Source organism: Moschus berezovskii, chromosome 21, assembly GCF_049115385.1.
Source record: "Moschus berezovskii isolate FMDL1 chromosome 21, NW_MosBer_1.0, whole genome shotgun sequence".
Classification (NCBI taxonomy): Eukaryota; Metazoa; Chordata; class Mammalia; order Artiodactyla; family Moschidae; genus Moschus; species Moschus berezovskii.
The window spans coordinates 46,757,903-46,770,215 of record NC_142480.1 but is presented as its reverse complement, the minus strand read 5'-3'; the positions used below and the strand labels follow the sequence as shown (position 1 = coordinate 46,770,215).

Sequence of the window (12,313 nt, the reverse complement as noted above, 5' to 3'; positions counted from 1 at the left end):
CATTTCCTTCTCCAGGGGATCTTCTCGATCCAGGGATTGAATCCTCATCTCTTGCATCTCCTGCATTGGCAGATGAATTCTTTACCACTAGTGCCACCCGGGAAGCCATTTATGTGTCAAAACAGTGTTCTAAATGTTATGTACACATTTTACTTGTCAGTTGTCTCAGTCCTTTGATAGATGCAGATGGTGAAGCTAGAGAGATAAAATGACTTGTCCAAGTTCACACAGCCAGCCAGGAGGGCTGGGATCTGTATTCAGCATCCTCTCCAGTCTCCAGACAGGTGGACTTCCATGACAACAGACTCATCTTGCTGAGATAGCCAGTTCTAATTTCAGTCTGCCTGGAGGGGTTAGAGAGTTCGTCCTCAGATCAACTGAGCTAAAATCAGCCATGTCTACCAGGAGCTCCTTCTCCTGCCCTTCAGAGCCTCCCAGCACAGGAGGACCTGTTCCTCATCCCCAGGAGGACCTTCTCCGTCACCCCTCTCCCGCAGGGCAACAGACACCAAAGCAACCTTCCCATTCTCCGTTTATCTGAACAACTCCAATTAGAAGCTTTCCCAATTAAAAATCCCAAAAGGGATCCAATGCCAGGGCAGCAGGGTCTGCAATGTGCCTCACTAATTGGATCCCTGTGGACAACCCTACCCTGTAACCCACAGAAAAGACATCCCCCAGTGCACAGGGGAGGAGGGAGGACAAAGGCTGGTTGGATGGTCCTGCTCGTCACCCAAGAGCTGGACCAAGACCTCCCAGAACAAGGTAACCGAAAACGACTGGTCAGAGCCCAGCCGGCAGCTGGGATGCAGCCTCCACTTGGCTGGGAGGTACCTGGGTATTTAGCACTGTTTAGGAGGTCTGTCGGAGAAGGCAATGGCAAGCTACTCCAGTATTATTGCCTAGAAAATCCCATGGATGGAGGAGCCTGGTGGGCTGCAGTCCATGGGGTCGCTAAGGGTCGGACACGACTGAGTGACTTCACTTTTCACTTTTCACTTTCACACATTGGAGAAGGAAATGGCAACCCACGCCAGTGTTCTTGCCTGGAGAATCCCAGGGACAGGGGAGCCTGGTGGGCTTCCATCTATGGGGTCACACAGAGTCGGACACGACTGAAGTGACTTAGCAGCAGCAGCAGGAGGAGGAGGTCTGTTGGGTTTCCCAGGTGGCTCTGTAGTGAAGAATCCGCCTGCCAGTGCAGGAGACTCGGTTGGAGCCTTGGGTCGGGAAGATCCCTTGGAGGAGGGCATTGCAACCCACTCCACTATTCTTGCCTGGAGAATCCCATGGACAGAGGAGTCTGGCAGGCTACAGTCCATGTGGTTGCAAAACAGTCAGAAACGACTTAGCCACTAAACAGCAACAACTACCGGGGTCTCTTACTGCACAGCTCTTAAGCTAAACTGCTTTGGCGGGTGGCAATGCTCTATCCTAAGTTTTTCTGCACAGGGTGGGGGATGCCATGGTCCCTAATTCCTTAGAAGAAGAAGACGACTGTCAACCAGGCTTGTGAATAAAAATGTTTTTTTTTTTTTAAATCTCCAGTCGTTGACAAATGTCTAAATGTGTTCCCCACATGCATATTTTTATTCTAACAAGCTAATTTGAAATATAATTTAAATAAATTCTACCAGAATGATACCATATGACTAACAGCCCTCGGCGGCAGAACTACTGGAGGGAGGCTTCATCGTACATTCAGCAGAGGTTCCCAACCTGACACTCTTCCCACACAACGCACACCCCGCTAGGAAGCCGGCTCTGGCTGCCAACATGCACCTCCAAGCCTATAAATATGACTGGGGGTTGGGGGGGAGGCCACGTGCCCAATACCTAGAAGTGTAGGCAGAGAACATGTGGGGCTTGGGGACCCAAGGATCCAAACCCATGCAAATTAGCAGCTCTTGGCCCCAGCTCCTCGTGAGGCTCCTTTGTGCTTAATTTATCTTCATGTTAGAAAAAAAAAAGTCTAACTCTCAAGATCCATAAGGTCAGGACCCAGGACACCTGACAGTTCTAATATTCTGAAGAATGCTTTTTCTCTGTTGTCACTCTGTTTGGGGGTGCTAGTTACTTTTGACAAAGGTGCAGGGAGTTTTTCTTTTCCAAGGGAAAAGGAGCTCTCATCCCCACTCCATATACCAAGAGAAGTCTTTTCCCAAAGGTTTTAGGTGCCAATGCTGGCAGAGGTAATCTGTCACAGGATTTATCCAGATTTTTTTTTAATTGCCTGACAACTGAAGCAGGGACTGTACTGACCTCCCTGACTGTGCATTCTTGTCAATCCCCTCACCAAGGGAAGCCTCTCTGCAGGAGGGGCCTGATGCCCAGCAGAGACAGGGCTTTGCAGAGGAAGACGTCTAAGGGGTGGGCATGGGTGCTTTCGGCTTGTAGGCAGCCTTCTCTTCTAGGTCTTACAGCAGAATTACTCTGCCCTAATATTTCCAAACAAGCAGAGACAGTTTGAGCAGCTGGGTCCTCGTCCACCAGCCACCCTTAGCAACCACGACGGATCCTCAGTGTTCCTACCAGGATTCACTAAGGAGCGGTGACTCATCCAAAATTACACAGTCTCCGCAAATTACCTAATGTTAATTGTGATCTTGGTCTCCTCTACCATTTCTTTCCTTCAGTAATTCACTTAAAAGATGATCAAAATGTGGTTTTTATTTTTTAATTTATACCCTGCCTTGTTCTAGAAAAGGATTTCAGTAGGTTTGCAGAGATGTATAAAATTCAGCAAAATGATAAATCAGAAGTAGGTTTGGAGTTGAATGATGGTGTATATATATAGTAATTGGCAGGGAAAGATGTCCATTCAAGGTATTTTAAGTTGAAAAACTTAGGTTACAAAAGAGATGTGTGACATGATTCCATTTTGATAAAAATATCCAATTTTTTGATATTGCTTGCTCTACATAAATGTCTATCTAGACACTGAGACATGTATACATGGAAAAGAGTGCGAAGATGGACATCTGATTGCTGATGGAGGTTATCCTTGCAATGTGGGATGACAAGCAATTTTCACTTCCTTCTTTACACTGTTATTTTTTAGTATGAACATGTAATACTTTTATAATTAGAAAAAAGCAAAACTATTTCCTCTTTTTTTTTTTTTTTAAGTAGTGAAACAGTGAAGGCAAAACAAGGACAGGTCAAAAAACCGAGCGAGGGATGGAGGTAAAGGATGCGGTCTCATCCATGTGATAAGGTCACCCACATCTGTCTCCTAAGTTCCCCAGAAGCCACTGCAGAAAGGAAACCTAGTAATTTACACAAACCGCTGAGCCCAACAGACAAAAAACAAACCACCTTTCTGTTCTAGGTCCCCCTTCAGGGAACTGTGCACAAGCAGCACACGTGCCCTCAAGTCCATCCTAAAACCCAGTCAGGAGTTTCAGGACTGCTTCCAATAAGCATGACAGCATTTTCCCAAAGTGAAAGTCAACCCAAAATGAGTCATTCATTCATTCGGCACATATCTACTTGTTATCTACCCCACGCCAAGTACTGTGTATTTTTCCAACTCTGACACTAAGGGTGACACTAAGGACTGTCTAAACAATGAGGATGACCCTACATGTTAAGGGTCTCCCTAAGCATTTCTGCCTAGTGTACTGGGGAATCTTTCTTATGTTCCCCCGAGAGTTCCTCTGACACCCTATGGATTACAGCATTTTGTTTAAACTCACACATATAGTTGGCACTTGTGTATGTGGCTTATGTTTTCCTTCTAAAATATAAACTCCACAAGGGCAGGAACTAACTGGCAGGTCTGCTCATCCTGGATCCTCGACAGATTCTCCAATTGCCTTACAGAAGACGAACTTGGGACCTCAGTAAGTCAAGTTTAAAAAACCCACAACAAGGCATTCCTGGTGGTCCAGTGGTTAAGAATCTGCCTTGCCTACCAAAGCAGACAACACAGGTTTGATCCCTGGTCTGGGAAGATCCCAAATGCCGGGAGGCAGCTAAGCCTGTGCACCCCAACTACTGAAGCCTGTGCACCATGGAGCCCATGCTTCACAATCAGAGAAGCCACTACAATGCAAAGCCCATGCCCAGAAACTAGAGAGTAGCCCCTGCTAGCCACAACTAGAGAAAGCCCTAGAGCAGCGACAAAGTTACCAACCAAAGATAAATTAAAAAAAATTAAAACAAAAACAAAAAAATCCACAACAGAGGAATTCCCTGGAGGTCCAGTAGTTAGGATTCTGCACTTTCACTGCCACAGGCTGGGGTTCAATCCCTGGTCGGGGAGATCCTGCAGCCTTGGTGTGTGGCCAAAACACACACACACACAAAACCCATAACAGAATCAAGAGAAGACAGGTTTCCTCAATATATTCGAGAGCCTGTTATTTATTTTAGTCAACACAAACCTCCCCCTCCGCAAAAGTCTCTAACTTGCAAGAACTATGAAATTAGGTGTGATTCAGGAGAAGTGGAAAATTAAAGAAGGAATGATCATCAGAAGAAAGCAAACCAGTATAGATTACCAAGCGGGGGCCCCCGGTGTTAGATAACCAAGTGCAACATAATCTTGGCTGAACAAAACAAATGAGTGTAAACTGAAGCCAAACAGAAATACAGTAGATGCTGTTTGTAAACACTGACAAAATCATCCCAAAGTCACAACAACACACAAGCTGGCTTTTCTCTTAGCCTTCTGCAGGCGGGTAGAAAGACAATTTACAACCCCAATGCTCGGGTGACAGCCGACAGCCTGAAAATTAACCCAAGTCACAATAAAAGCTAAACAGTGTGCTTCAGCATTAAAAGAAAACTGCCTCCAAATGTGATTTCCTTCTCTCTTGGCCCTTGCAACTCTCAATTAAGCATACTATATAAAAGGTAATCCAGAAATTATCACGACTTCTAGGCTGGCATCCAGGCAAGGCTGCCCACCACTTCAAGCACTGACTCAATCAAAAAATTTATTGGAAGCCTATTAGGTGCAAGACATGGTGCTAGGTGTTGGGATTCACTGGTGAACGTAATACTTTATCCTCTCGGGACGCTACTGGGGAAGGCAGATGATAAACAAGCGCAAAGAACCCAAACAACAGCAGGTGTGGTGAACAATGGTGGGAACAGAGTGTGGCCACATCAGCAGGTGACAGGGGTGCTTAGAAAAGACCCTAAGTAGGTGATCTCGATGTCCAAATGCCAAGGATGAGAAGGAGGAAGATTTTTGCAGAGTCGGGACAAAAGCATTCCAGGTGGAGGGAAGAATGAATTCAAAGACCTCCCAGGCAGGGCAAGAAAAGAAAGGAGGCCAAGGTCAGCAGAAGGCAGGGAGGGAGGCCAGAGGGGCTGGGAGGACAGGGCACAGGACAACCTCTTGTCAGCTGGCGGGGGCTTAAGGCAAAGAGTGGTGTGACCTGATTGAAAAGTGGTGTGACCGATCACTTGGGCTCCCATGTGGAGAGTGGACTGGAGACTCTCCAGAGTGGATGCTGGGGGTGCCTGTTAGGAAGTTAGTCCAAGATGGAGGCAAATGGCCAGGAGTAGGGTAGGAGCTGTGATTCTAGGGAGAGGTGAATACACCCCCAGATAATATCCCAGGAGCAGAACCCCGGGGACCCACTGACAGCCTGTATATCAGGGGTGAGAAAGAGAAGAATCAAGGATGACTCTTACAAGTGGGTGGATGGTGGGGTCAAGGACTGGGGATGGGAGAGACGGAGGGAAGGAGAGGTCTGGGGAGCTCTGTGAACGAACAACAGCAGCAAGCACTGGGAAAGGGCTGTGTTAGAAATACAGTGGACTGGACTGAACTTCCCTGGTGGTCCAGTGGTTAAGACTCTGAGCTCCCAATGCAGGGGGCCTGGGTTCAACCCCTAGTCAGGAAACTAGATCCTGATCTAGTGCCACAACTAAAAATCCTACATGCTGCAATGAAGATGGAGGATCACAAGAGCTGTAACTAAGACCTGGCACAGCCAAATAAAACAAACATTAAAAAAAGAAAGAAATATGGGGGTTTCCAGCATATAGATAGTACTTAAAGCCATGGAGGGATGGGATAACATCACCAAGGAAGAGAGTGTTGACAGCAGAAAGGAACCAGGACCGGTCCCGAAGACACCCCATCACTCTGAGGTCAGACAGAGGAGCGGCCAGCAGGGAGACTCAAGAGGAGTCATCGGGAAGGGAAGAGGAAACCCAGGAGAGTGTGGAGGGGAGAGGGAGGGAGCGACCACAGAGGAGGAACACTGCTGAGCAGGGAGGAAGACGAGGACAGAGGTCTGGCCACATGCAGGTCACCAGTGACCCGGCAGTTCTGGTGATGAGGTGGGGACAGAAGCCAGACTATAGGCTATGAAGGGCTGACAAATGGCAGGCAGAGGAGATGAATGGACATGGTGGTTTCAGGCTTCTCTTTTGAGATGTTCTCAGGTAAAGGGGAGCAAAGAAGTGGAACAGAAGAAGGACAGGGATGTATCGGGTTGGCCAAGAATTTCATTCTGGTTTTTCCATGAGATGATACAGAAAAACCCAAAAGAACTTTTTGGCCAACCCAATAAAATGAGAGATGCTAAAGCTGTGCTGTCTAACATGGCAGCTCCACTAGCCATGTGTGGCTATTCAAACTTTAAAAATTTAGGTCTCAGTCACCCTAGCCACATTTCAAGCGCCCCACAGCCACAGGTAGCTGGTGACCACTGTACTGGACCACGTAGATAAGAATGTTTCCATCAGTGTGGAAAGTTCCACAGGACAGCACTGAACCAAAGCATGTTTGTGCACCGATGGGGAAGACCCTAGAGACAGACGGAGGGGAGAAAACAAGAAATGTTCCCTGACAAGGTGAAAAGGGATGTGATGGCTGGTCCTCCAGGAGGGGCGAGCCTCTGGCAGAACAACAGGTAGGAAGGAAAACACGGGGGTGGCCACACACAGGACTGTAGGCGTGGGGGTGGTGGTGAGGCACTTCCTTGGACTGTGGCTGTCTTTTGTCAAGGAAAAGGGAGGCAAGATGTATGTTGGGGGAGAAGAGGGAGACCTGAGGAAGGAAGAAAGTAGGAAACAACTTCCTTGGGGAGTGAAAACACAACTTTACTGGAGAAACCAGACACACAATGCACAGTACTTCTCAGAAGAGAAGCGGGAAATAGCAGTGAACTTCTGAATGAGGAAAAGCATCTTAAGTGGGGGACAGAGAAACTCAGGCTTGATTTTTTTTTTCCCCTTTTAAATTTTGGTCATGTCTACACAGTAGAGCTGTGACAAAGCTGTAGGATCACAGCAAGCTTTTCTACTGGCTGCCCTTTCTTAGTTCATCCCCCTCCATCCTACTCAACTCTCGGAAAGGATGACATTGGTTCTATTTTCGGTGAAAATGGCTCCCTCCTCTGTGTGAATAGCTTACCCAGCCCTTAGCTCCATCTCAATTTACAGTCATGGTTTGTATGTTCACATAAATTATAGAAGAGGTGGATATATTAAAAATGGCAGAAGTAGGTAGGAGTTACCAACCAACCCTTACCTACGAGAAGTGAGTAACAGACATTTATCAGATGATGTTAAAATTACATGAAAGACATATTCAGTGTTTAAACAAAATCCCCAAGCTACTCCACCCAGCTTCTCTACAAACAAAAATTATTTTCTGACATTTTCTTTAAGCTTTTATGAGTAAACATTTTCATTTCCACAGAACCATTTGATCTCAACCACGGAGCTTCAATATTTGTTTTTGAGCCCACCAGTGTGTTGGGTTGGTTTTGTGTTGGCTGGGGGGGAAGGGGGGCGGCGGGTGGGGGGTGTACAGAGAGAGTTAAAATTACCAGGTTCCTTTTATCTTCCATCTTGAGACCTACATTTGCCAACTCCTTCTTTCTATACATTTTTTTTTTTAAAGTATGAAATATGAGAACCTCAAAGGTTCCCACTGCACAAAGAGCAGCCGCTTCATAGCCAACCAAGAGGTCACTGGAAATGTTACAGGAAAACAGCTTCCCAGCCAGGGTGCCTCTGGTAAAAACCACTCACAGCTTTCACAGTCTGTGTGAAATCTGGATCAGCACCAGTGTCTTCAGCAAATCTCCAGGCTCCTCTCTGTCCCCTCTGACCTGCTCACATCGTCAGTCTGGAGTTCTCACACTTTCCTTCTCAAAATTCATTTTGGCCTCCCTCTGGTTCCTCCAAACACTTTACAGACCTCAGAGGTAAAAATTCACTGGGTAAAACGACTCCACAAACTGGTAAGGACTAAGGCACAATGAAGCCACCATGGGAGCCCGGTCAGACCACCAGGAGGACTCTTCCCCTTTCTACTGCTCACCAATCCTGCCCAGGAAAGCAAGCTCTCTAGACCTACCACCCCGCAGAAGTCTTTGGGTCTTGAGGAATGAGTGAAGGGCGCTCAGCTCAGCAGCAGGGGACACAGAGATTCAGGAGCTCCCCTTCAGGTACCCACCACCAACCCACCCCAAGCCCACTGTCAAGACGCTGTGCTGGCGGCTCTGCCCCTGCGCTCAGGGGTCATTCTACAAACACTCATCAGCTGCCTGCTCAACCTGGGAGAAGTCACCCAACCACTTCAGGCCTCTGCTGCCTTATCTGTAAAATGGGAATAATAACCACTCCCAGAACCTGCACAGCACATCATCAATATGTGCTTACATCGGGTGAGCAGATGCACGGAGTTAATTGTGTTATTAGCACAGCGGCTCCCTGACTCACAGCGCCTACTGCTCAGAGAGACGCCAAGGAGAAATCAATCCTGCTTTTTAAATTACTTTATATACTCGGATGCATTAGTCACTTCGACAGAGTGCTTCAACTTCTCTCCTGAGCATCTACTCAGTTGTTTCAAAGATTGAAGCCTTACCTACACATCTTCAGTCATCTCAAAGCATAAAGTCCACTATTCCTATGCGGGGGGTTATTATTATCTGGTGTGTTCCCTTTCCAGGAAAACTTCGATTTCCATTTTGTACGTAATAAATTCCAACCGTGAAGACAGACAAACTGCTTCTTAGACTCCCAAACACAGGCCCTGGAGTTGATCGCGCCTGGAGCGAAGGGACCGCGGCGGAATGGCCGAAGCAGGGAGGCCGGCTGGTTTGCTTGTCCCCGCCCGGTGCCCCCGCGCCCGGGCTGCCTTAGAGGGCGAAGGCCACGCGCGCTGCGCTGAAAGTCCGCGCCCAGGCCGGGGTGCCCCTGCCCGGTGTCCGCGCTCCGGGGCGGAGAGCGCGGGGTCGGGCGGCCCCAAGCTCTCCGGAGCCGGCTGCGCGCTGGCTCCAGGCTCCGGGTGCTGGGAGTAGAGGCCGGTTCGCCAAGGGGGGATTCGAGCCTAGGGACGCGAGCCGGGGCACCAGCCCCTCGGGGTGCCGCGCGGAGCGCGCGCGCCGCGGGCTCACTCACCCCATCTCCGGCGCTGCTCCGGCGGCCGCTCCGACGGGGCCTCTCGCGTTCGCTCTCCGCCGGCTCTGCAGCCGCTCCCGGCGCGGCACATGCGGCGGCCCCTGCGCGCCCGGCTCAGCCCCGGCGCCGCTCCATTCCGCGGGGCTGCGCGGCTGCCACTACCGCCGCCGCCGCCGCCACCAGGCGCGGGCGGGCGGGAGGGCGGGGGCTGGGCCGCCGGGGGCTGGGCTGCCGCGCTCGGGCGGCGCCCGCCCCGCCCCGCTCCCCCCGCCCGGCTCCTTACGTAACCTTGTGGCCCCCGGGACTCGGCGCCCAGCCAAGGGGTGGGGGGCGCGGCGGGGTGTGCGGTGTCCCCGGGCGCCGCCGCGCGGTTGCCACCCGCCTCCCGGGCCCCCCCTCCTTTCCCTTGGAGACCCGGCACTGGCACTCCCCCGCCTCGTGCCCACCGCGGGGCTTGGCGCAGTGCCAGAGCAAGCATTCAGCCTGTGGGACTGAGGGGACTTGTGCGACCCTTCGTTTGCAGTTGCAGGAACGAGGCCCCAGGAGAGGAAGTGACTTGCCCAAGGACATACATTCAGCTTTGAGCCCAAAGTCTTCAGAATCTGCGATGGGCACGGCCGTGTGCCGCCCTGAAGCCCCCTTTCATCTCGCGGGTCCACTCCAGGGGTTTGGCTCATGGCCCCCCCACCATGAGATTCCGGATCCTACACCCGCCGCAGGTGTTCCAGGCTCTTCTGTGGGCAAACATGGGTTGGGATCTCCCGATTAGAGCATAATCGCTTTTCAGGAGGTTTAATCAACTTGGCTTAGAGCAAGGGAAATTGAGATGGTAAGGGTGGAGCTTCAAGAAAAGCGATCGCTGAGTCCTCTGTCTAAGTCAGGTCCCGATCCCCTCCCTGCTAAAGGCCGGCACAGGACTAACCTAACCTTCATCTCCACTCTGGGCCCTTCACAGGATCATTTTCTCCTGAGAACATGCTGCCCACCTGAGCCTGGGCAATATTCCTTTATTCAGGACAGTAAACAAAAGTCGAGGGACAAGCATATGAAGCAGGGCCACCACCCCAAGCCTACCCTCATGCTTCCTGGGACCACAGCTTTACCTGGGAACCCTCAAGGTCTCCTCCTGCGACTGGTGACCCGCTATGAGGAACTGTCTCAGTCACAGACCTGATCCTATCTCCTTCCCACTTCCTTAGGATGAAGACAAGATACTGAATGTGCTCACAAGGCCCGGCCTCCTGGTGCCTCCATCTCCCTCTCCTTGCATTCTATGCCCTTGCTTCCTGTGCAGCAGCCAACTGGCCATCCTCCCTTCAGTCCCTGCTGTTCTCAGTCTGGGAAGATACTCTCCTCTCTCCTCTCTGACACCCCAACCCCTTTGCCTCATCAATTCCTACTTCTTTTCAGATCTCAGTTAAACTGTCACTTCCTTGTGGAATCTTTATCTAATGCCCCAGACAAGACTGTGAACCCCTGTACTTTTTCTTCATTGCACTCACTGTGTGTAATGTCTGTGAAATTAATAATTTAACCATCTCCCAGACACATCTGCACACTCTTTGAAGGCGTTAGAAATTTTGCTCATCACTGCATCTCCAGTGCCTAGAACAGCGCCTGAAAGTCCTCCATAAAATATTTGTTGAATGAATGAATGAGTGAATAGGCCAGGCCACAGATAAACAGAATTGGCCAGGGTCTGTAAGCACAAGTCTGTTCCCAGGTTGTGCTAGTAGTAAAGAACTGGCTACCAATGTAGGAGACATAAGAGACCCAGGTTTGATCCCTGGGTCAGGCAGATCCCTGGAGGCGGGCATGGCAACCCATGCCAGTATTCTTGCTTGGAGAATCCTATGGACAGAGGAGCCTGGTGGGCTACAGTCCATAGTGTCACAAAGAGTTGGACACAATTGAAGTAACTTAGCATACAACACACAGAGCCAGGACTGGATAAGCATTTGATCCTGGAGGAAACTCATCACCAGCTGAATTCCAAAGGCCAGGTGAAGCTGGTAGGGTTGGGGGTGGGGCTGGGGGTTCCCAGCAGTATCAAAGGGAGGAGTCAGGAAAGAGGACTAGAAGCCAGCTCAGCTGGAGCAGGAGCATCGGAGAATAGACTCACGGTGCACTGGACCAAGCAGTGTCCCCAACCCTGAGTGGGAGTTTCCTTTGGCTCCACTGGTGGAAAGGGCAACACCCAAGTTACCTTGCGAAGAGGTACTCAGGCCACACAGGTGGGGCTGCTGAATCACCTGGGCTGCTTCACACAGTCAGCAAAAAGCAGGGCGGTGCGGGAGGTATAAGCCCAGTAAGGTTAAATACGCTAGGATTAAAGTGACCGTGACCAAAGCTTCCCTACAGGAAAGGGTGGATCAGACAAGAGTGGGAAATGGATGTCCCTCCTTTCCCTCAGTTTCCGGCTGCTGTCCCTGGGGGTAGGGGGTAACCTCCACTCCTCTCCTTCACCCCCAACTCCAGGCCCAGGTTGGGAGCTGCCTCTCAGGAGCTTTCCCAGATGCCCAGAGCCTTGTCTAAGCTTCCAGTTCTTGCCAGCAGTATTTCATCATCTTGGAATTTTCCCTAGAAAGAGGCCACTTAATTTCCCTGTTAGTGCCTCCTCCCTCCATTGAAGCCAACACAGTAACCCTTTTTCTGTGAAATATCACCCATCAACATGGTCTTCGTGGCCCCAGTTGCCAAGGGAAATGATGAGTGACGTCCTTCCTGTTCAAGAGTCTCACATTTGAGACTTGCCTGGCGGTCCAGTGACTGAGTTCCCTATGCATAGGGCCCAGGTTCCATCCCTGATCAGGGAACTAGATCCCATATGCCTCAAGGATTCTCAACAAAGACCCAATGCAGCCAAATAAATAAACGAATATTTTTTAAAAAATCCTATAGTCAAAGGGAGAGATTCCATGCTGACTGGACG

General features: G+C 50.1%; 1 protein-coding gene across 2 annotated transcripts in view; it reads right to left on the bottom strand.

Moving 5' to 3' along the window:
* HOMER2 (homer scaffold protein 2) overlaps window positions 1-9,565 on the bottom strand; it is a 97,641-nt gene extending 88,076 nt beyond the window's left edge. For both annotated transcript variants that reach the window (XM_055417899.2, XM_055417898.2), the window contains exon 1: window positions 9,382-9,565. Coding sequence is in view for 1 of the 2 variants with exons in the window: in XM_055417898.2 (XP_055273873.1) it covers window positions 9,382-9,386 (5 nt within the window). In the remaining variant the exon portion in view is untranslated. The remainder of the gene's footprint in view (window positions 1-9,381) is intronic.
* Window positions 9,566-12,313: the final 2,748 nt, after the last annotated feature.